At 34.5% G+C, this 26186-nt stretch overlaps 1 protein-coding gene across 1 annotated transcript; it reads right to left on the reverse strand.

Moving 5' to 3' along the window:
- Positions 1–9: 9 nt before the first annotated feature.
- LOC108611653 (protein phosphatase 1 regulatory subunit 14B) lies at positions 10–21656 on the reverse strand. Its single transcript, XM_018004403.2, has 4 exons — positions 21221–21656; positions 2146–2463; positions 2007–2081; positions 10–1905 (listed from the first exon to the last, which is right to left on the reverse strand). Exons 2-4 carry the CDS (start codon positions 2359–2361, stop codon positions 1822–1824), a joined length of 375 nt encoding a protein of 124 aa, XP_017859892.1. The 5' UTR covers positions 2362–2463; positions 21221–21656; the 3' UTR covers positions 10–1821.
- Between the last annotated feature and the right edge of the window lie 4530 nt (positions 21657–26186).

Consider the following 26186-nt stretch of genomic DNA (forward strand, 5'->3'; position numbering starts at 1 on the left):
ACATCTCCATTTGTTTTTTTCTCTAAAGCAATTAAATTTTATTGTAAACTTTTTGCCATTTATAAATACGATTAGCATACCTTACAGCTTTCCGTATGCCATAGCGTGTGTGTATTTTCATTTCTTTACATACTTTTGCTTCAATTATGAATGTTAAATGAGATTTAAAGTGCATGATTAAGTATAATGTATAATGTTTTAATTTGGAGCTATATAATGTTCAATTAAGTATGCATGTTTGGCTTAATGAGCACCTAAAATGATGTATGTGTTTTATATATTATCATATTTATGCAAAGAGCATGTTGAGAGAGTCTACTAATACTATGTGTGGCCATAATTAATAGAGCATACAATAGAGTAGAATCATAGAAGAGAGTGCGTTTATCCGTTCATACGAAGAGACTTAAGGTCAATTATTAAAGTGCTAAAGTGGTTTATAAAATGTATGTCGTTTTTCTTGTTTTCATTTATTATTTTGTTTATTCTTTTGCCATATTGAGCACATTTAAAATACTTGTATGTTTAGATTGCAATTGTTAGAAATACTAGTATCTACTACAAAGAGCATCGTGGAGTGAAGAACTTGAATGCTTCATCAAGGTATTTACAAATTAATTTGATTGGGAGTTTGATGTGTCAAAAGTCATGTCGTAATCTTATGATTGGGTTTTCTATGGATCTAGCGGATTACCTTTTATTTACATTGTTTAATTCATGAATTATGAAATTCTTTGTGCTTTGAATAATTGTGTATGTACTTTTATATTGCAACTGTCGGCTCAGTGGAACATCTAATAAAGTTCCATTTAATATTAACAAAATTGAAAAAAAAAAAAAAAAAAAAAAATAAATAAAAACTAAAACTATTTATTTTTATTACATATGAATGTAATCATTTTCTTTTCTTATTTTTGTGGGCTATAAATATATTTTCTTGAACAATCAGATGTATTAAATTTGTATTGTTTGTATTTTTTGTATTTATTTTCCAGTTTGTAACGGTTTCATTCGCAACATTCTTACTCCACGTTTTGGCAGTGAACCTGAGCTAACTTCTTTGTTTTCTTGTTCAATTTACTTTACACAAACATTTCCTTTAAATATCTTGTACACAACTTTATTCAAATCATCTTTAAGGTAGCTACAATATTTAAGCACATGATGAGAGTATATGTAGTATGATGTTTGATTGATCCATTTAAATAAATATATTTAAGCACACATTAGCAAAGAAAATTATATGTATTTGCAACAACCAGAGTGTTTTTCTATTTTTTATTTTGTTTTTGTTTTGAAATATTTTATTGAAGTTCTGCTTCACTGTAAATAGTTTTAACTACACACGCTTTCAGAAAAAAACCTATTTTGCATTATAACTAAATAATTTTATATTTTATTTCAGGCCATTTATTATAAATATATATTTTTGCTTTCATTTTTAGTTTCTTTTTTGTTTTTATGAAATATCATCACAAAATTGATGAATTTATGATTCAAATTTTCTTATGGCTAACGATGCATTTTATCGGTGTTTGTTTTTTAAATTAAGTCTAAACTTTGAAATTAGCATTGAAAATACAGTTACGAAAAGGAAAACTAAAGATAGAATTGGGCAACATCTTGGAAAATTATAATTAAATTGCATAAGTTTTATTCTTTGTTCTTGGATCTTAAAGCGGCTAAACTTAAAATTAAATTGTATTTCGCTTGCATTTCATATGTTAGTATATATATGTATGTAATTCAATGATTTCTTTAATTATTTATTATTATTTGTATTATTTATTATTATTTTCTTTATAGAAGAAACAGCGCAGTTTACAGCGTTTTTGCGCGATCCAGCAGATCGCTGATGAACTTCGATATGTCCGATTGCGGGCGTTTGCACACTGCGAGTAATCTCTGCAGAAAGAGAGAGAGAGAGAGAGGATTATATATTAAAGAAAACAATTTATTTAAATGAGAGATTAAAGATCAACCAAGAGTCGAGTCATAATACTCACAATAAGATGAGATCTTCTTATGTCGTCTGTGTCCATGTCTAAGATTTCATCAATATCCACATCGATCGCCTCGTTCTGCACAAGAAGACAATAAATAAGAGATCTGTCTGAGTCTGAGTCATAGCGCGCTGTCACTTACCGGTGGATCAAAGAGCTTCTGCAGCTCATCGTATAGCCACATTTCGACGGCCAGACGCTTCCTGATCAGGCTCATCTGATGTGAGCCATATTTGGCTGTGAGAAACTTTTCGCGGCGCTCCTTGACCTCGGAGCCCTTCTCGTTGAAGTTGACGCGCAGATTTGTTCGGTTCGGCGAGCGCTCGCAGTCGTTCATCTGTTCCAGTCCGCACTGCATTTTCCAAAGAGCTAAATGCAATCGCTTCCTCTTTGTGTTATTATTAATTAACAGTGCAGCGTTTATTGAACCTGCAACTGCGACCACGATTAATTGGCGTAGCTGTAATTGAATGCAAACAGAAATTGGCCATTGAAATGCAATCCGCATAAATACGCTGCACACATACACATACAATTATATTTTAAATAGTATTTTCAATTGAATTAAACTTAATATTATGCAAGTGATGCTGCGAGCTGCTTTCCTCATGCGTCATGGCCGCGCGAACTGCTCGAACTGTTGGGCTTTGCATTCGCATTCATTCCCATTGCCCCCCAAACCCAAAACCAACTCCGAATTCCAGTTATTAATGCCCGCTTTGGCCCAAAGGCATTTGCAAATGCCCACACCTATGACTCACCAAAGAGTCTTCCCATCGGGAGTGAGAGTCGCTGGCCATAAAGTCTGCCTCTGATTCATCCCATGCTTTGTGTTTACTGTTGCTATATTGCCAGAGCTCTGTTATGCTTTATCTATGGCCAAGACTTGACATGCGAACAGCAAACAGGAATAATTACCTCCACCCCACACACCACTGTCCACGTCTCACTCACAGTTAATTTAATTAATGTGTAATGCATGTAATGAATGCTCCTCTGATTCGGCTCTGTCCCTCATGACATTTGACTTGATGTTTGGACTTTTGTGCTCCGATGGGAGGACAAGACACACTCGTGTCCCACTTTGACAGCTTATCACAAAAACTTGGCTCTAATAAATCATACATTTATTTTGTGTTTATAAATAGATAAATATACATGTAAGTAAAATATTATGTATATTGAGGATAATATATGACGAACTTGCGATTTCATTTTATTGTTGTGAAATGTTGGCCCGAGAGCAAACCTTAATTTGTTTCTTTACGTTTTGTTAACTATTCAAAAATGCTGATAGGTAAAAATAATAAAAATATATTTTAAATATGTATAAATGTAGAAAATATATATGCAGATTTTCATTTTTTTTTTAAGAAATATGCTCAAATGAATTGTTTTCCATCTTTATAATAATACTCAGGAATTAATAATGCTTGCAAATTGATTTTTGTAAATAATTTTCAATGATTTTAAGTGTTTAGTTTATATGCTAGTAGTTCCAGCTAAATGTGTAAACTAACAGAATTCCAGAAGAAATTGAATTTTTGTAGTCGTACTTTATTTATTTTTCCGAGCAAGTACGTGAGAAATATACATATATATGTATTTCACCAATATTATTTTAAGCTGTGAAAACGAATACCAAACACAAAATGTTTACAAAACAAATTGAAATTATTCAGAATTCAATTTCGATTGATTATAAAAATGTGTATATTCTATAATTGATAAGCAAAAAAAAGTTGGGGATGATATTTATTATACTCTAAATCCACTGAAAATGAGAAATCAGGGTATAATGGTTTTCTTTTATTTATAAACAAAAGTATATAATGTATATATATCTATAAAAGAATACATGCAATAAAATGTATTTATGTAATTAATTTTTTATCACATACATGTATACATATATTTGTATTATTATTATTAATATTAATTTTTTAAATTTGTGTTTTATTTTCAATCAATTTAATCTAAGGAATAAGCTATATTTCATATTTAAGCTAATATGTAAAATTCAGACAACCCTCTTCAGTCAAACTAAATAAACACAAATTTTTGATTATGTAAGAGATTCCTGTAGATGAAGCCCTAATCAATTGCCAATTTACAATCATATTTGCCCACGGCAAATGTCAATTCTGATTTGGCATCGAGACGAACTGATGGAGCGGAGATGGAAGTTTTTTGGGTGCAGTTAATTGATTCGTGGCGCATATCAAATGCAAATTGCTGTCCAAATTGTCAACGTATGTTGAAGGCTTCTATGGGTGGGCTCACTCCCCACCCCCCCCCCCCCCTCTCCCCGCACCGACTCTCTTTCTCTCTCTGTCTCTAATTTGAGGCTAGTCACATTTCCTTTCACAACGAATTAGCCAACTGGCAGGCAGGCAATAGGAGAACGAAAGCACGGGCTAAATTGAATCAAATCGGTGGCACTGGCAGAAGGCGAGTGGAGGGCGAGCTCATGTGAAAATATGCATGTGGGGCCATCCCGGAAGTTTCCGCTAGGCTGCACAGGCGGCCGAGGGGGCTGAGTGGGTGGGTGGGAAAACTGTGGCGTCTGTCGACAGTTACAATGTTGTTACAATTTTTTGAAGCTACCCAGCAATTGCTCAGCGCTGCATGCAACGTGTTGCATGTGTTTTAACTAAGACTCTTTGTTGTTGTTGTTGTTGTTGTTGTCGGCCATTGCAACATCATATTTATGCAAAGCTCTTGCTGCTGTTGCCACAGCGTTAGATGTGGCAAGCAATAATAATAATAAAGGTAGCAGCACACATACCCACTCAGCTCAGGTAAGACCTGAGTCTTGCAATCTTGCAGTCAATCTGCAGTCAACGGTCAAATGCTCTCTGGCAAAAGTTGTTTTCATTATCTTTGAGAAATAGTGGTAGGAAATTCCTCGCATAATTTTTCTAAGCAAAACAATTACACAGATCCCACACTTAGGGCGAAAAAGTTAAGCGGGCACGTCACCTGAACCTGAGAACCAAAGAAAGGCCTGCCTAAATGGCGGCATATCATGCCAAGGGCCCATCATAAGTCGCCTGGCCCACTAGGCCAACGGATCTGCTCAATTAGTCGCGATGTAAGGCAATTTCCGGTATTTAACAGACAAAAATACACACACACACACACACAGACAAACACTTCAAACAAACAAAAACGATGCCAACATATTTGGCTAAGCAAAGTTCCCCCCTTAGCTCAGTCTCATATTACCTACTCTGGAACTCGTTCCCAATACACCTCTATCCCTGTATCTCTCTCTCGCTCTCTCAATGTTGTTTGTGTCTCTTTCTGTTTCTTAGCTTGACAGGCGAGTGACAAGTTAAACGTCAGTTTCATAATTGCTTATGACTTTTAAATAAATCTGGTATCAGATTTCGCAACACACACACATACACACATGGGCCACCCAATTGAATGGTGTGAAAAAGATAGCAATAGCTAGAGAAGTGAACGCATAACTCAGCAGAAACTCAGCACGATTGTTATTTTTAGTTAATGGTCGGAATATTATTTATGTATTTTTTGTAGACGCGGAAATCTTTTTACGTTTCTCTTGCCACACTCTGAACATGTTACGCTTGCCACATGGCCCCGCAATGCAGGCGAAACTATTTCTATTTATTATTTTGGACACTTTGCAATTCCATTTGAAACTTTGTGCAACAAAAATAAAAAAATAAAAATAAAAGTAGTTGTCTTTGGGGTAATGCTCGTGCGTGGGTTCATATGGCATCGTATCACAGATTGTAGCGAGGGCAATCAGCGCCAGCTGCTGCGTGTTGTCCCTGTTGCCATTGACGGGGTTTTTTTTGTTTTTTTTGTTTTTTTTTTTTTTTTATATATTTGGCCAAAATATAGGTGAATAGACACGGGAATATGTCAACTCGGAAAATGTCACAGCAAAAATAAAAATATTTGTTGCTCTTAAATAAGTTGTAAAAATAAATAATGCTAAATTGGAAAATATTTTTATTTCCTTTTTTTTTTATTATTATTTATTTTTATTTATTATGGAAAACCTTAAAAAGGGAAATAGAATGTCAACGCAACGGAAAAGTTTACAAAAAAAGAAAATCTTTTGATGCTTGCATTTGAGAAAAGATTTATGATACACATTATTTATATAAAAGTATTTCTTTAAATAAAATAGATCAAGTGTTTAAATTTATTTAATATGTATTTGTGTAATATATGAAAATATTATATTTGGCATTTGGATTTTATGATATTTTAATATACTTTGTTAGTCATTTTATGATATTTCTAAAAATAACCCAAGAATTCTACAGCTGCCAACTAATATCAATTTCCCATAGCTATCAGTTCCATAAAAATCATTAATCAGCTACACACCCCAAAACGTATCCTAAACAAAAAGCAAGAGCTATGTACGTATAGCTATGAATCAGTTGGCAAATAATTTTAAATATACAAAAAATAAATATACACATTTTATAAATATTATTTTATAGAAAAATATGTTGGGGAAAAACCAACGATTTATAGATAGTTGATTAAATTAATTTGCTTTCGATAAAATACTGTATATACTGTAAAATATATAAAATTATTTAATATACAATAGACGTAAAGTAAGTCGACTTTCCCACTTCAAAGACTTGTCAATAAAACTTCAGCTCAATGTTGCCCCAAAGTCGCAGTTTCTATAAGTTGTGCGCAGTACAAGCCTTTTTCCTTTCCCCTTTCGTCTTCGCCTTTCAGGCTAATCAAATTTTGTCAAAAAAAGACGCAAATTTGATGAGCCATCCCATGCACAAGAACAATAAGTGGAAAATAAAGAGCAGAGCTCCGATGCTCTGCCAAAAGTGGAAAAGCGCTCTCAAGCAGCGCTTGAAAAAAGGGAACCAATCGGCAACGACAGCTCCCATCTAATTGATTTTTAAGTATCGCCAAGAAAAAAATGAACAACAGGGGGCGCTCCAAATGGCGAGTGGCTTCTATTATGGCAGACTCTTTGAAGTATGAAAGTGTGTGTGTGTGATTGCGTGTATGCTATGATTGTGTGTGTATGTATTCTCTGTATTCTGTCTGTCTGTCCGTTTGTGTGTTTGTTTTGCCCTCCTGCTGCCCTTTTATGGCAACGATGCAAATCACACGCCACAAAATTTGAGAAGTGGCGCAATTGCCGTTAAGACCTTTTACGACATCAATGTGACCAGTATATATGTACGTAGGTATATGCTATATATGTACATATATAGAGTATAAATACACTTTTATTTACATAGGTGCCCAATTTCGAGACCTATGAACAAGGTCTGGCGCAGAAAATCTATGCTAATTTCAATGAAATTGCCACAAAACGCTTAATTATTTATTAATAGCTGTAACCATTTATGGCGTGGCTGTTCAAATAAAAACAAACAAGAGTTCATTAAGGAAATGTGTTATGTAATAATGAACGACTATTAGATATCCTGTTTAGAGTTGTATTAATATGCATGAAACTATGAATACTGGATGAGATTGCTTTTTACGTGTTTTATTGCTGTTAACTAACACTTATATGTATTTATATTTTGTTATTAACAAAATACAATTTACATTTTTGATATTTGTGTAAGAATTCATTTGAGTAAATTTTTAATTTTTTTTTTTATTTAAATAAAATCAGAATTAGTACAAGCTTTAAATAATTATTTACAAAATGGCAAGGGTATAACAAATTAATTTTTCAAATATTTGAGCTCGTTGCAACATTTAAATAAATCAGACTCAAATATAGTTACCTACAAATAATAGATTTAAGTTTTATTTGGAAACTAAATTTTTCCGTTTAGGAATATTTTTTATCTATTCTCTGAGACAATCAGCTATTTATTAACATTAACATTAACATATTGATTGACTAGTGGTTGAGTGGTAATTTATTTTGCAAATATTCTATAAAAATTTATTTTAGCAATTATCATCAAAATTTCTTATACAAATAAAAACTTATATTTGATTTAATGCGCCACTTTGGCTATAAATACGATCGATAAATAGTTCAGAATTGTGTTTTAATTCTCAGCTCGGTGCTGAGCGTCGCTGATTGCTGCCTCTGTGCTCCAAGTGTTATTTGAATGTCTGCCAAAAAAAAAATAATAAAAAATTGTTTTCGGGGCGTTGCGACGTAACTTTTCGCATCATTTGAGCATTTGTGCGGTTTAATGGGCTTTATGTGTGTATTATTTTTATGCCGCTGCGGACTGTCTAAAATTGGGCTAATGACTGCAGACTGCGGTTTGTGGCATTCAGACCAGATTAAAATGGAACTCAGAATATAGTATTGTAGAACCGAAAAAAAAAAACAGCCGCAAAAGATTTGAATTAAAACTTTTACTGAGCAGCCGAGCAGGGGAGAGGAAAATAACTGAGCGTAGATTTACATAAACGAAATCAAATATACGAACAAAAGAAATGCAAATAGAAAGAGTGTGACAGAGAAAGAGCCATAAAGATGTATATCGAATATACGGAGGTGTAGGGGCATAAATATGATAAGGCATTGAAAATGAGTTCATTAAGTCGAAAGGGGGCAAAGCCGTGGCATTAACCCATATTGAAAACCAGTTGCAACTCACATGGAGACGGATATCTTACAGAGCGAGAGAGGGAGAGAGAGAGTGAGAGAGGGAATGCGCTGCTTTTGGAAATTTGAAATTCATTCATACGAGTTTCCATAAGGGGCATTTGTTGTTGCTTTCTAGAAAAGTGAAATGTGACGCGGCTATGCTAAAAAAATATAAATAAATAAATGCGGGGCTTACAAACGAAAGCAAACAAATATCTAGCTTTGTGTATGCAAATGTTTATGATTGACTAACAAAGCCGAAGATATCATAAAAAAACCAAGCATTTATATCTTATATTTTTCACTAATATCACTTGCCCTGCCTGGGAACAGAGACTCCAATATAGGCATAGACTAGCGCCTATTAATATTACTTACTATTTCTCATACGTCAGCTTATCAGGTAGACATTACAATAAATTATATATCATATAGTATGTATTATGAATTACAGCAGCCGTCGCGTCGTCTCATTATATAAATAAGAGTTGCAGCGCAACAGCTGATAAGCCGCAGCTGCCACAGTCTCAGGCAATGGAAAAATTTCCATAAACATTCATAAATCTCAATAATAATAATAATAATAGTATTATTATTATTTTTAATAGTAATCGTCGAAACAATGCAAAACGTTTGCCGTCTGCCAAACACTATTCAATGGCAATTGGTTTTCTCTGATTTCATCACAGCTCGTCAATCATGATTGATGGAGGCGCGTGCTCGCCTACCCTTTTATGTATGCTAATGGATTTTTGGGCGCAGAATCACATTTTTGCGAATTTCTTCAGATTTCTTCAATAGATTTAAATTAATCAGAAGACTAAAAACAAAACAAAAAAAAAAAAAGAAAGAAAATACGAAAATTAAGCAAAAACGTGCTGGCAATCAAATGAACCAATTAATCAAAATCAAGCGTTAATTGACGACTGACAGATACGGATACATGAGTTTAGATACAATTTGGTGGATAAAATGAGCTTGACTGCCTGGCGTACATTGAGTTTCCTGGCTAATATCATTTCAATACAATATACATGAATATATTATATGGCTAAGATATTACATTACTGTTAACGGAATAAGTTAACATTCTGTTCAATCAATGTAACATAACATTAATTCAATTAAAATGTATAAACAATGTAAGATGTCAATTAATATCCTATCAATATCAATGTTTTCAATCAGATGTATCCATCAATATATTGTCACAAGTTTAATCAATGGAAATTATCAAAAATTTACCTCAATGTGTTAAACCAATATTTAAAGTTGAGTTCAGTCAGTGTGCAACATATGTAAGTAAGTTCAATCGAATTATGCAATCAATGAAGATCTCAATATGTTCAGTAAAAAATTTCCATGAATATAAAAATTCAATAATATTTTATATTTGTAAGCACATATATTTAGAAAATGTACAAGAATACTATATTTAATTATTACAAATAAATTAGGAGCTTCTTGTTAGTAGGAAATAGAAAGGCAGATACCCATCGAGACCCAGAAATGCGTACCTATAAAACTAAATTACGGTCCACCCCTATTGACAATTGTGATAATTAATTTTCTGTTTCTGTTGAATTTTGTGCTTTTTGCTTTTGGGGCACGTTTAACAGTTAGGATCGCTGGCAGCTTAATCAAGCCCGCATTTCCGACTGCTTCTGCTTGTTATTTCATTCGACCCACACGAAAAATAGAGAACAACAGCAAGAAAACTTCAGCGCAATAAACTTAATTAAAAAAATAAAAAAGCAAACAGAAAATTTCCACAATCAACAAAGGCATTCAATATATATGTTCATATAGAAAATCAATATATATATATATATATATATGTACGTATATATAAGTTCTCTTTTAAGTTCGATGTACGTTTCGCAATCGCAGTGCTTGTGAGTCAGCTGAGCTCAGTTGGTTTCTTTGGGTTTTTGGCTTCGGAGAACGTTGTAAGGCGAATACACAATTCTCAGTTATTTAAAAAGCTAATTTGCCTTATTGTTTATTCATTTCGCAACGGTCTGTGTCCCGCCAAGCCATATTCACTACCCGAAACAGGGCTTTAATCAATTTTGGGTATTATTGGGGATAGCTGACTGATTAATGCTCAATTTGGCTGGAATTGGCTAACAGATAACTCAGATTATTGCCAAGATCTGAGATTCATCTAAGCCTAGCTCTTAAGTTCTCATATACCCTTTCTTTATTCTTTATTGTTTAGAAACCCAAACCTAAATTGAGGTTACGCTGTGAGCTGCAAAAAAAAAAAAAAAAAAAAAAAAAAAAAAAAAAAAAAAAAACAGAAACGAACATAAAAACGCAGCTTATGGATAAATAATTACAAGTGAAAACACCTACGAGAAACACGATCTGTGTGTGGTGTCAAGTGGCTGGCCCAATGGGCAGGCAATCCGTCCGTCCGCCAGTCACTCAGTCACTCACTCACTCACTCAGTCAGGCCATCAAGACAAGTGCTTGCGACACAGAGCTAAGTTTGTTGACCCTGGCCACACATACATATTTACATACATATACATCTGTACATATGTATGTATGTCGTTTGGCAAGAACTAATGGAGTCATATTCAAATGGCCAAAAATGAATTGTCATGCCAAAAAAAAGTTATACAATGTGTTTGTAATATAGTTGGCCAAAAAGTTTTTCCAAATAAACGGTTTGCCCATTGGTTCTCAGTAAAATAACAGAAAAAAACTCGGTCCACTTGACATCGACTCAAGAAAATTAGTAACAATAAGCAAAACTGTTTTCCTAGGCTGTTTTTCGGCATTTTGTTGCCTAATTTATTATTTGCGCAACGTTTTGTGTGCCGTGCGAGATTGCGTCATGGGGGACAAGCAATCGAGGCGAGGTGAGAGCTCTCCAATATACTAAGTGAGAGAACAGCCCAATTGGCCAGATTATTTATAAATAGACGGATGGCCGACATTTGGCCAACGTTTGTCCACTTAGATTATGAAGACATTTCTACAAGTGGGATCAACAGAGCACACAAATAGCATTGGATTAAAGGCAAAGAAATATGAAATATTCAACAGGAAATCAATTAAAAATGGATTTAACATTTATTTCTGTATAAAGAGCTGAGCTTTTAATATTAATATTTTGCAGAAACTATTTTTAAATAATATAAATTTTTATATTTTTTGAATATAATTATTATATATTTTTATAGTTCATATAAAAATTTTTAATTTATTTAAAAAATGTTTTATTTATTGATATTTTTTGTTTGATTATTGTTTATTTATTAATATTTAATTTTTGTTTTAATAAATAAAACATTTTTTTTGTTTTAATAAATAAAACATTTTTTATGTTTTAAATATAATTTTAATAACTAAATACGCGCATTTGTCTAACCCTTTTTTTTTTTTTTTTTTTTTTTTTTTTAAGGTATTGCTTAAATTTTACTTAGGCTACGCTTTAAATAGACATGAGACGCTCTTTATTTTACTGTCAATCGCAAGCAGAGAAAACGCATATGTTTTCCATAGAGCAAAGCTCTACAAACAAACAGAGACATATTCCAGGAAACTGCCTTATGCCTTATGCTTATCTAGGAAACGCGTACAATTTCATTTCCTTTTAACAAACGATCTCAAACCTTGATATAGTACTTTATTTACATGACTTATCATAAACTATGCAGCCCAAGAAGCAGCAGCAGCATTTTATCAAAGTCAAAGTTCTTCTGCTCGATGGCAACGAATCGATAATGTAAACAGAACTGCGAAGCCAAACGCATTTCAAAGTCAAAGTCGAACAAAAAGAAAAGTGGAAGGGGGCGGGGGTGACAAGGTGGGGTGTGTATGCGATAGCAGCAAATCGTGTTGTATACAGATCAAATGCAATGAGTGTGAATCGAATGCCAATCAAAAAAGAAAATAAAATATATATGAAAATACAGTCTGACACATGTCGAAACATGAAATACCCTTCAAGGGCAAAAGGTTTTTCTTTACGTAAACAAATGCTGATTTAATAATGATTGTACGCCTTGCTTAGATGAAACTTTTTCGAATCGAGTATTTTTATATATTTTATAATCGTTGTTCGACAATCAACTTGTAAATGAGAAATGAATTTGTTACATGAAAATATATATATAAATACAAAATATATAAACAATTTAATCGAGTTTATTTATTTTTTGGTTTTATTGAATTAAGCTTAAAAAAAATACCAATGACATTTTTAAGAATATATCAACAAAATATTTCTTCATACATATACATAGAACTTAACTCGAATTAATTAATTATATATTTTGTATTTATACATTATCTTATGTAACAAATTCATTTTAAGAATACTTTTAAGATAACTTCTATCGCTATAATCCTTCCATTAGTACCTTGCTGATTAGTTCAATATTCAATTACATATTATATAGTAATTTCTATATTCTTCATTACGTTACACACTACACGACATGGCAATCATACCAAGGACAGCCAAAGAACTTGAACAATGTACAATATAATATGAACGATATCTATAAATAGTCCAGTTAGTGATAAATAATGCAGTAGTAAATTGTGCGGGTCTGCGCTGTGTAGAGCGTGGCCATTTAAATGAATAACTGAGAAGGTGGCTGTCTATGCACATACATACATATGTATGTATATACATATGTATGTATGTATGTGCGTAAGTAGTATGTCGCTGTTCATCATCAACACAAATTGTGACCAGCACAAATCACGACAATCACGCAAAATGCACGCAACAAGAACAAAGCAACGCAGCGGGGCGATAAAGGGGGTGGGTGTTGGGGGCTGGGGCTTTGGTTGGGCCTAGACTCGGTTCGGTTACGCGACCGCGGCTTTTGCTGTTTATTTATTTATTTATGAACGCGGGCAAGTTATGTGTATGTACATGCATATACAGTACCGAGCAAAAATGAGTGAATGTTACAGAACTTTGACTTTCATCACGCATAAAAATTAAACCATACCAGCAAATCAAAAATTTTTTTGTGTGTTTGTTTATTAGTGTATTCTTAACAAATACAAAAAAGTTGCAAGGCTAAATTAGCAAAATTCAAAAAATTAGAAATAAAAAACCGAAAAAATCCACATAAACTCAATTTTGCACGTTTAAAAAAAAAATACTAAAAACTAAAAAAAACTAAACATTTTTAATATTTAGTCCAAAACCCTTATTAGCAATAATTTTGTTGACTATTTTTGGCATGCTCTCAGCCAAACTTTGAATCATTTCTTTCGGAAATTGGCTCCACTCCGCTTCTACGCGCTCCCATAAGCTGTCAATGTTCGTTGGGGCTGCATCATACTGTCCCAGCCGTCTTTTCACTATTGAACACAGATTTTCAATAGGATTGAAGTCGGGATAGGATTTATATATAGACTCTATATGTATGGAGCGAAAATTAGCTTAAAATTCTGCTTTCCTATCCATTCCTAAACAATCTTTACAGTATGTTTTGGATCGCCATCTTGTTGAAAACCCTTTCTCTGTGGGGACACGCACATTTATCAGTGAATTTGGGAAGATGGGTTTGAAGAATATTCATATAATCCTTCCTCTATGTAGAGGATCAACGTTCTACCAAGAGAAGCATCCCCAAACCATAATGCTGCCGCAGCCATGTTTGACGATTTCCTTTACATGATGTCTGTGAATGCGTTCCCCAGGTCTGCACCAGCAATATTGCTTTCCATATGATTGGAAACGGTTAAATTTTAATTCATCTGACCAAAAAACTCGTTTCCAATCATAAATGCTCCAGTTTTTGTGATCCCTTGCAAATTTCAAACGCCTTTTCAAATTTTTTTCGGACAATGCAGGTTTGTTTTTTAACGAATGATACATATCCGAAGCCACGAATTTCTCTTCTAGCAGTCCATTTGCTAACATTTTTATTAATTACTAGAGAAACACCCTTTGGTGCTAGCAGCTTGTTTTTCTTAATTTTCGACATCATTAGGCGAGCATCAGAGCCCGAGAACAGTTTTTTGCAACCTTTGACTTGAGTTTTCGGAGTCAAATTTCGGCTGATTCAAAGCTTTTCGGCAATAATAAGCGAAGGAAATCCCTTCCCGGTCAGGCACACACCACTATTTTCAATGTCGACTGAAATTTTCCACATTTTAAAATTATATTTCACCAATTATTTTAAATTTGTTGCGAAAAGAAAATGTGCTTCAAATCGCTTTACAAATAAGAATATTAAAAAGACTAAGATAACGGTAAATCTACATGCTCAATCTACGACTAAGAAGAATACCCAAGGAGCTAAGTTATGGGGAAATCTGGATGATTTCGGCTGAGAAGAGAAGTAGAAGAGCCAAAATATTGGCAATTATGAAACGTGCAAAATTGAGTTTATGTGGATTTTTTTGGTTTTTTATTTTTCATTAATTGAGTTTAGCTGATTTAGCGTTGCAACTTTTTCTATTTGTGAAGAACAAACTAATAAACAAGTATAAAAAACAAAATCTTAATTTGCTTGTATGGTTTAATTTTTATGCATGATGAAAGTCAAAGTTGTGAAACATTCACTCATTTTTGCTCGGTACTGTATGTAGATGTTGCCATAAGTTCTATATAACGGCTGTTGTCGTTCGCCTGGCAATGATGGAGGCCATAAAGACGTCATGCACACATGTCCATATGCCCCACACACTAAGTGAGTGTGAATCGGAGTGAGATAGAGAGAGAGAGAGAGTGTGTGTGTCTGTATACGACTGCAATGATTAGCGCACAAGATGCAATGAGCTCGAGCAACACTCTATCAATATGTATATAAACGCCTTGTGATTGTCTATAATAAAAATGAAAATAAAATTCTAACATGAAGGAACGAAAAGATTTGTAAAGTCGACAAGAGAAATACTCTAGCAAAAGAGCAACTTTCATTTAGATATAAGCTCTAATACCTATTAAATAATTATTAAAAATCTATTTACACTAGAGTTTTCTTAGTTAAGGTACATAGAGAACTAGCTCTATACGACTACATAGCAAGTCTTCTGTTTGATTGATTATGGTCTAAATAAATCTTCCTATAATTGCAAAATTGTCTCCTTGAGCATAAGACTTTACTATTTAAATATTTAAATAAACACAAACAAATTTTTTGGAGGAACTCCTATACAAATTACATTTAATAGTATATAAACAAAATATAATATATAAATTTATATATTATAAAATCATAATAGTGCACACATAACATGTCTTTTTTAAATTTTGCTGAGTTTGAAGAGGCTTTTGTCAAATAACCGAGAAATTCTCTGTCTCATTGTCAGTTTAGTTTCCAGATGTCAATAACGTTTTAATTTACATATGTGTACTATATGTAGTTAGATAAGTTTATATGAGCTACCCTCTAATACCCTCTATAAATTCCGCCAAGCTGTAAGTGTTCACAAACTCACATTACTCATACGCCCCGTCTGCCCAGCGCCTGTCACTGGGTTAGAGTTCAATGGCACGTGAGCTTCGCGCTGTGCACTCCACACTCCGCAGACTCCCCTCGGCTGCGCTGCACGCTCAACAAACTGTGATTATTGTGTACCATTCGAGTTGGATTTTATTGCTGATAAGCTTTGATTCTCCTGAATTTACTGTGCATATCTATTAGTTGTTGTAATTGACTGCAGCTCGAGCTGGTTTAATACTGAAACACCTGGCAGCTAATGGCGGCATGAATCAGCATCGGAAATATTATATGTTACCTACACTCAAAAAAGAAACCATTTTTCATGTGTTACACTTTTACTCGATTTCAAGCTAAACTTTAACGAGACGTCAATATTTTCATTCGGCCTAATGGCAAAATGTAATTGCCCAAATATCCGGTTCAAGTTGTTCCTCAACCGTCATCTGTTGACCGACCTCTGTCAGCTGTTCGAATATTTATATCGAGTTGACAATTTGACATTTTGCCAGCGAGGTTGCATAAAATATGCATAGTACCCTGAGTTTGCGTACCAACGGGTAAAAATGGCTAAAATATTCGCGTTTAAAAGGATTTTTGATTTAAAAGAAACGAGAGAATTGTTCGTGTCTTGGAGATACTTATGTATCTAGGAGATGGGCGGATGTCATGAATAACATGACTTTGCATAACTTTCCTAACTTTAACATACTTTTGTAACTCAAAGATATTTTTGTATTCATATATTTTATATATTTTGTATTTAGTATGTTATTTATATATTTTTAAAATTTTGTAGTTTTTATTACTTTTAAATTTTTTAAATTAATATTTTATTTTTATTTCATCTTTCATTTCATATTTATATAATTATAATAATTATAAAAATATCCTGTTTTTATTATTATATTTTATATATTATTTTTTAACTAGTGCAATATATCACCTATTTATTTTTTTGTAATTTTTTTTAATTTTTATATATAAATATACTAAATCATTTTTTTTGTTGTTTTTTTTTTATTATTATTATTATTTATCTACCAAAATAAAGATAAAAAAGCAGAAATTATTAAAAATTCTTTACCCTTTAATTAAAAATAATATTGGTCAGAATACATAAGTATGTATATTGTTAATTATTGTAAAAATTAATTGCCATAATCAATTAAAATCTAGAAAACATTTTAAGCTCACATTTAATCAGAGTTTTTACCCTTTTAAGTCTTACTGCTTCGCGAGATGTGCCAAAGCTTCTGCTTGAAAACTTACAAGATCTTATAATTCTTTATTAATAATACGAAATTCAAAGTGAAGATAAATCTAGGCTTAGCTTCACTTTACAAGAATACAAATGTTAATAATATCTTAGTTTCATTCAATTGTTTTTACAAAGAAGCCCAACCGCTCAGCCTTGCGTATTCAATTGCTTTTATTGATTAATTAGTTAATTTAATTTGAGCGACGCCAGTGAAACCGCATATATGTATATATATATATTTAAAAAAGGCAACAAAAACTGATTGATTTTTGTATTAAATAAATCGTATTTAACGTATTTGAGATTTGAATTCAAAAGAATTATTCCTATTGAATGCATATTGCGTTCTCAATGAATCCAACGGCCGTTCGCTGCTCATTTGTATGTCGCGCAGCGTTTCTAATTATAAGCGAAAGAGCTCAATTTTGTTTATACATTATATATGTGTATATGTATGTACGAATGTGATTTCTTTATTATGGTTTTTCTTCCTCTTTGCCTGCTTTTGGCCATATGCCCTTCTATTTGCTACACATTTGGCGCGGCATTTACTCTGCGCGGCCCAATCTCAGCGAGCTGCCGCCGTGTCTTACATTTCCGCTTCGAAAGAGAGATATATACATATACACAAATGTATACATATAGATGTCGGAGTTGAGCATTTGGGGCCTTACAATATGCCGAACACGTCGCCGTTGCTTATTAATCTTTTTGACGAAATCTCCCACGGAACATGCTCACATTTTCAGACGTTTCGTTTGGCACTTTTCTCAGATTTAATTTGTTGTCTTTTGCTTTTGTTTATTTATTTTGTTTGATTTTTGTTTTGTTTTTGTTTTTTTTTTTCTATTTTGGGTTTTGCCTGATGATGTGCGCTGCTCTCGAAATGTTGTTTAATTTCAAATTAATTTATTGCCATTCGGCGTACAACAAGCGTCATAATTAATGTTTGCTCTCGGGCCTCAACTACTACCACTACTATACTGTGGGGGTCATGTCTTTAAACTCTGTCGAAGGTCGGCTGCTTGTTGTTCTGAAAGCTACTACACAAAAGGAGATTATCTTTCAATCTTTGAAAAACTGCACAAATAATATATAAACAAATAAATAAATACATAGACGCGCGTATCTTTCAATCAATTTTTTGTTGTTTTCTTTTCGTTTGTCTTAAATAACTTTTTGCGAACAATAGAGGGCGAGCTGCGGAGTCTGGGCATCTTGTGGTTAACGATGAGGTCAACTTGGATACATCTGGCTTTCTAGACGTGCTTTGTTTTGCCTTTACTTTGCTTTGCTTTTTTCGCCTTGAGATATGTCTCAATACGTGTGTAATGGCTTTCAGATAGCTTTGTATCTTTGAGATAGTTTTGTACCTCTAAGATAGGCGTGTATCTTTTTTTTAATAAAATGCAGTATTTTTATGACACTATTGTAACTTTGAGATATTTTTACAGCGTTAACCTCTTTAGTACATTTAAGGTATTGTTACAAGTAAGTAGATATTCTTCTATCTTTCAGTTACTGTTGTATATTTGTGGTAAATGCTGTAGAAATAATTCTATCTTTGTATTTTGTATTTTTGAAGTGAATGCTGTAGATATTATTCCATCTTTCAGATACTTTTGTATATTTAAGGTGAGATATGAAGTATCTTTTAGATACTTTTGTATGTGCAAAACGAATTAGTATCTTTCAGATTTTTATGAATCTAATGAATCAAAATTATTTGAATTTATTTGAATTTTTATTTTTTTCTAGATGTAGATACTTTTTAGTTTTAAGATATTAGGGTATGCTTGAAATACATTTGAATTTGTTAGATACATTTTTAAATTGCAAGAGATTTTAAATTTTATATTGGCCAAAGGCAGAAATATATTCGACTTTTCAGATACACACAAGTGTATCTTTGAGATACTCGCTTATCTATCGCTCCTAACATCTTCTTGTATCTGTAAGCTTCGTAACTAACTTCTGCTAGAACGTTACCTAGACGCAACTCGCAGCAGTCGCAGCACCCTGTAAATGTATCGATTAAGAAGACAAAGCACACGGCAAAGCAAAGCAAAATATGTAAACATGTCAGAATCAAACGCGTGTGTCCAATACTTAATGTATCTTGTGCATCGTATCTTTGGTTCTACTCTTTCTCTATGTCCCTCTCCTTCGCGCTCTATCGCTGGTTTTCTGTTCGCTTGCTCTGCAACGTGTGATTAGACACAACAGGCAGTGGCATATGTTATGGCAGCAATAAAACCAGGTTACAAAATGCAGCCAGACACAACATTAAACTCGCCAACGGCACACTTAAAAATCAGCACAGAAGCGCACAAAGAGTGCAACAAAATAAATGCGAACAAAAAGTGAGTCTGCGATTGATAAAAAGTCGATTAAATCGAGTTGTGTTCGTAATGCAATCCAGCGTACCGTTAAGCATCTCCATCTGCGATTTAGTTGACTTCCATTCAAGACTTTTCTCTGCCTCTGGCATTTAGAATGGCGCTAATACCACCAACTACTTAATACTTAACTAAAGTTCTGCAGTTGCTGAACTGTTTTAGCCCTTTTACGAAAAAAAAAAAATTGCAGCTAAAACTTTTTAATGAATTTGTTGGAACTTTTTGTGAACAAAAGATCGACCTGAGCTATTTATGCAACTGCATAAAATATCTACGAGATGATTTTTAGCATGCGAAAACTGGAACTTTTTAGGTTTTATGTTTTTTTTTTTTGAGTCCAATTAATAGTTTCTAACTAAAAACCAAGTGCATGCTGCATTAAATTAACTTATTCAAGACTTTTTTATGTTAATCTGAATAGTTCACGCTAAAAGTGGCTCAATTGCTGACTTTATTTACCAGCATTTTATAGATAAGCATTTTGGCTGAATAAAAAGTTTGAAACAACTTCAAACTAAAGATATTTAGCTGATCTACTGAGCAGAAAATTGTAACAAATTATAGTTTAAAATTGCTTCAAAATATAATTATTTTACTTTATAAATATATAAAGAATTTTATATTTTAAATCAAAACTTGAACAGTAAATTTGCTTTAAAATATGTTTAAATCATATTTAAAATATTAAGAAACATTTATTTATTTTATTTGTTTTTAATTGTTTCCATTTACATTTTTTTTATAAATTTCAGTCTGTAAAAAACTCAATAAAAGCTGAAGCTCTTTCCCGTCATAGCCTAGTTCTACTGTACTCGGTGACTAACTCGTACCGCTTTAAACATTCTCTGTTTGATTTGCTGCTCATCTAATACGGCTGGCAGCCAAGTGCCCCCCTCTTGGACATCGACAGCGACTGCGACTGCGACTGCGGCTGAGCCTGAAGCGTGAAGCGCAGTTGCGTTTTCGTTACGTTTCGCTGAATGCATAGCCAACGGCAGGGCAGGGAAGGGCAGTCAGCAGGCAGTCCAGAGACGACCACCCTCCCTGCCAATAAAAGCCAAATGATAAAATAAATATAGAGAAGAGGCCTCATATATGAAGTTGTAAATATGTAGGAGCTGGCAAAATAAACGAGCCAGCCACTGCATAAAATTCCACAGCTCGACACGCACACACAGAGGCAGCTTGTGGCAGCTTCTGTGCCGCAATGTCTGGTACTCAAACCGGGCAGGTGGCTGGCTGGTTACCTGGCTGGCTGGCTGGTTGTCTAGCTGGGCGCGGAGGCTTCTTCTGGCCGGAACGCTTGACCGGCTGATGATGCCCGGCCGCGACTCAACTCAACCCGACTCAACTCGATTCGACTCGACTGACTGGCCAACAACTTGCACACATATTGGAATATTTTCCGGTTCTAGACATGAAGAAAGTGCGGACAGCCTCTGGGCAACAGCGAGTCCCATAAATATTAAATGAACATCAATGAATATAATATATTGTATTGTCCTTAAAATATTTATTATTATTTTTAATATTACTTTGTTTGCTTTTTAATGCTTTGGCAGCTTTCCAGTGCATCCACAATTGATTTAGTTGTTGTTTAATAATTTCACTTGCAGCGATTTTTGTAATTATTTATTTTTGCTTTTTAGCTGTTTTAGGATTTTCCACTTTTCTGCGGCTACTTTCTGCTCAATGAAATTTTCATTTGCACGAGAGCACAATGAGGGCGCACTGAGACCGTGTGGAGTAGCACAATACACACAGGCACACAAACACACGCTAACACCCAGGGAGCAGCTCACACTCTGTTAAACATACGGGCGCACCAAATGTACGCGACACGAGACAAAGTGTTTATTTAACTGTTTTTATTCAAAGTTTCATAGGCGGCAAAGTCAGATGAATTCAATCGAGTCCAACGCGCAGTCGATGAGCACCATGTAAAGACTGAAACTGAACTGAAAGCTGAGCTGAAAGGCAGCCAACGGGCAGCCAGAGAGATACACAAGAAATGCTAACAGGCCGGCATCGCTGTTAACCGACAAAGAGCACGAGCGCCCACTCCCGCTGTTAAAAGACTCAGGGAGAGAACGAACGCAGCGCCGCTGTTAGTATTAACATTAACATTTAGCACTCTCTTCTCTGTGGGCTGTGCGCGTTGATTGACTGTTGATTTGTGGGCTTACACCGTGGTGCGATTAATGACAAGAGCTCAGCGGATGGCCGCACAATATGTTGAGCTTGGCTGCCTCGACTTAGTTGGACTTAATGTTGTTGTAGTTATTGTAGCTGCTCTTCTTGTTGTGGCTGTAGGCCGCGCAGAACTCTCACTGTGAGATGGCACTTAAGTTTTTAGTTATGCATCAAAGCTAAACAACATTCAATTTTCAATCCGTTTCGTATAGCGCGAACCGGTATACGAATTTATGGCCTGAACTAGCAGCTTTAGTAAAATATATTTATTATCATATCAATAACATATAGTTCCTTGTCGTTTATCTATATCAATATTAATGAAGCTTAAGTTTTGATGGGCTCTTAAGTTTGTAAATAAATTAACAAAGTCTTTTGAGAAAATGTTAGAGAAGGTAAAAATAGTTATATGATAATCATATGAGAACATTTTTAGGCTTACTTAAAATTAATGCACATATTCAAGCCATGAGCAAATCTAAAGACAACTGATACAAAGTCTCTCTGAGTTAATACTTCACATAAATACGGGCAATGAAATAAAAAAAAAAATAAAATAAAAAAATAGTTGTAGCTATTAAAGTATTGACGCCGCCAGTCGCGCTGTCCCAATCAGTGGACGAGCATCCCATAGCGTTAAATGTCACGCTGTTGAGCATTGGCAATGGCCATGGCCACGCTTAGAGTGCCAACAACAAAAGAGACCGCCACTATGCAGCGAAAACAAAAACAAAAGCACATGCAAAGCAAACGGGTCAAAATTACAGTTGAAGCTTAGAGTGAAGGGAAAAGTGGAGTGGCGAGAGTGGAGAGTGGAGTAGATAGAGTGCTGCGGGCTGTTATGCACAGCGGGATATCTGCAGCCGCATCTCTAGCAGACAACTGTTAAACGCTCAATAGCATGAGAGCAACGACTGTTAAATAGCAACAGAGTAAGCTAGTTTTATTGCTCTTAGCTGTAGCTGAGTACGGGGCACGCGACAATATCAATAATATTATCGGTTTTAACTGATAGATGGATGGCTAGGTTTTCGCAAATGTGACAGACGTCAGTCTGAACTGTCAGCGGAAGCGCTTTAGAAAATCGATAAATAAATATAAAGAGGCTCTGGCAGCTTAAACGCTCTTGTCTTCAGAGCTTTAACTTTTAATGAGCTGCCGTTTTGCTCTGACTGCTCTGACTGACATTTCTTTCTTTCCTTATGAGAGGCATTTTTTGTATGCTTAGCATCTACTTATGTAAGTATATAGTATACCTAAACCGTGTTGTTTCTCAGCTGTGTGCCATTGCCATTAAGCATTTGGCATTTGCCATTGTCTCGAGGCACTGGCGCTAGATAATTGCGTTTAACTGGCAGCCAGCGAGCTGCCATTGTTGTTGGCATTCTCTTTTTGGCTCGCAACTAATCAAATATTAATGCCTTGGCTTTTTCCAGCTCGGCATTTAAATAATGCAGTAGCTCTAGCTTGTCATTTTCACTTAGTTTTTGTTTTGTGCTTTTTCCGGGCATAAGCATTGCATAAGCAAAAGAAAGCATTTTTATGCACTGCCCACGCAGCGTATGCGCAATTTTGATGAATATTTAAATATTTAATGCACACCTAAGAGCCCAATTCGTTGACCCTTCAGACAAGTCCCAAAGCCTCTGTCTGTCTGTCTGTCTATTTATTTGCGTGCATTTGTTAAGGAATCATTGAACTTTTCTTAGTGTTGCCAAGTTCAAGAGTTCAACGCAGCCAGCAGCAACAGCAGCAGCAGCAGCAACAGCATCTGTTGTTATATTTAACCCAGAGTCAATGTTTTCTAATGCTACTTGCATTACAAATCTATTGTGGGGTATATTCATTTGATGCACTCAACACGATCCATATTTTTAGGGAAATCGAGCTGGGGTTTCCTTTCAGCCCTAACCCTAACCATTCTCAACCTCACGCGGATTTTTTTCTCTCCTCATTTTTCCAGGATATCTCCCTGTTCAGCTTTTGCATAACATATTCCATATTTAGCATATTTTCTTGTAGCTAAGCTTTCAGTCTCTTGTTGCGCTTTTTTTGTGCGGTTGAAGCATTCTAACCATAGCCGCATTCCGTGCTCGTTCCCTTCCCCTCGTGGCGTCGTCTGTTCGTTCTTTTGAGCACTTGAAGGTTCCTTGACGCGACGTCGCCAATGCTTAAGGACAATGGCTAAAGTCGCTTTATGTTTTCGCCTGTTGGCGCTGCCATTAATTCTATTTGGCCCACCCAATGCCGTCTGCTCCTTTATGCCATCAATGACCGTCATTCACTCGGTTTGCCCCGGTCCCCCCTCTCTCATTCTCACTCAGCATAAATTAGTCGCGACGTAGTCTGATTTTCTTGTTGTGTTCCATGTCTCTCTCTCACTCTCTCTCTCACCCTCTTAACTGGCTTAGTGAATATTTTGGCATAATTAATGGTCAGTTCGTCAGCTCATCAGCTTGACTGCGTGGGCGTAACGGGACGTGGCGTGCCGTTCACGCATAATTATCTACTCTAGAGTAGACAATATTTGCCAGGTTCAAGGGTCAGCCAATGTGTCAGGTACATGATCCATAGATGTCTTTCTTAGAGAGTTTTTTTTTTTTTTGGGTGAGTGTGTATATGTATATTCATGTATATATATGCAGTCTGCATTGAGACAGCATTTGACTTTGCGAAATTGATAATCCCTTTGCAGTAAAGATAGCATGGAATGAATCGTAAGTATATAAATTAATAAAATATTATTAAATATAAAATGATTAAATATTTGGACACTCATTAATTAAAAATAGTTGAGGCAGATATAATATAAATAATGCATACAAAGTAATTAATATACACATACATATCTGTATATATTTTTATTGATTTAATGCTGTCGTTTGTAATTCATGTTAATATAAATAAAAATATATAAATCTGTGTAAATAGTTCTGCCTCTCTTGTTCCTTTAGTTATTTTTCCTCTCGCTCTTTCGACTGCAGTTTAAATATAAATATGAATATAAATAAATTAAATTATATTATTATCTTGCTTATGGATTTCTTAAGATGAACGGTGCAGATTTTAATTTCAATTGAATGAAAACAAATCAGTTAATAATAATTAAATGTTTTTATTAAATTGAATAATTTATTTTTATATATATTTTTTTAATATTTTTTATTATGAATTAAATGTAAATAAATGAATTTCGTTTAAGCGATACCGCAAATAAAATGAATATAATTTAAAAAAATAATTTTTGCGGCGTTTTATAACATTATATCAATTATATTTATAATATATTTTATATTATATTAAATGGCTCTTGCATATTGCCTCAGGTTTCAATAGGCTTCTTTTTAGAACACAGCACTGTTTAGCTTTAGATAATATATTATTATGACGTAACTAAGCCGAGGAGTCATTCTTGGGGCCTCCATTGTTGTTGGTTAAATGTAAATTTCTATTGCCGCGTTTAATTAAAGTTAAATCGCGCTATAATTTCTATGAAGGCAGCGAAGAGTTAAGCCATATTTATGAGGTAGCTAAAAGCGTAACAGAGACGTAGCTCATGTGCATCGAAAGGGGGGCTCGGCTTCATAAAAGTTTTCAATTAATGTGTGTTTTTTTTTTTTTTTTTTTTTTTTTTTTTTTTTTTTTAATATAAATATATTATCCTACGATACAGTAACTATCTGAACGTTGCGCATTTGGTCACCGCCCCCTTTGAAGTAGGGCTCGGCGCCACAAAGAGCTCACGCTCATCTCGTTTGGCAATTTGTTTCACAGTGTTTCTCATGTTGACTCGCCGGAGACGAGCTTCGTTCAGAGTTCTTTTTAGTCTGAAACTTTTGAATGAGTAACTCGGCAGCGCCAACGGCAGCCGCAATAAAGTTCCGAACGCAATATTTTCTAGTTAAGAGCTGAAACCAGTTTGGCGATGACAACAGCTCACCTGCTCTACGTGGGGTAGCTAGGTAGCTGACATGTCTGCGGGTCAAAGAAGGATCTCAACTCTGGTGCTAACCTCGGCTGCTGTGTGGCATTAATGCAACCCCAGACTCAAGACTCACTCTCTCTTTGGCGCTCTCTCTCTCTCTCTCTCTCTCTTTTATGTGATTTCCATTTATTTGCGTGCATTGGACATGCACATGTCCTTTTCATGCTTTACGAGCACTGGGTATTCACAAATTTCTTCGTGTTATTGAACCCCGGCGATGGCGTCGTGCCAAATGACTTTGAAACAAAAAACCAATTTCGAAATTTGGAATTTCTTTTTCTTTCATTTTTTTGGCTTCACCCCTAGGCTTGGAGTAACAGCAA

The sequence above is a fragment of the Drosophila arizonae genome, chromosome 3 (genome assembly GCF_054131065.1).
Source record: "Drosophila arizonae isolate 15081-1271.41 chromosome 3, UAZ_ARI_1.0, whole genome shotgun sequence".
Lineage (NCBI taxonomy): Eukaryota > Metazoa > Arthropoda > Insecta > Diptera > Drosophilidae > Drosophila > Drosophila arizonae.

Excerpts from the sequence above, each read along its gene's own strand:
- LOC108611653 (XM_018004403.2), bottom strand. The coding sequence starts at position 2,361 with ATGCAGTGCGGACTGGAACAGATGAACGACTGCGAGCGCTCGCCGAAC. Across the intron at positions 2,082-2,145 it reads AGAAGCTCTTTGATCCACCG|AACGAGGCGATCGATGTGGA; the intron begins GTAAGTGACAGC and ends CTTCTTGTGCAG. Across the intron at positions 1,906-2,006 it reads TAAGAAGATCTCATCTTATT|AGATTACTCGCAGTGTGCAA; the intron begins GTGAGTATTATG and ends CTCTTTCTGCAG.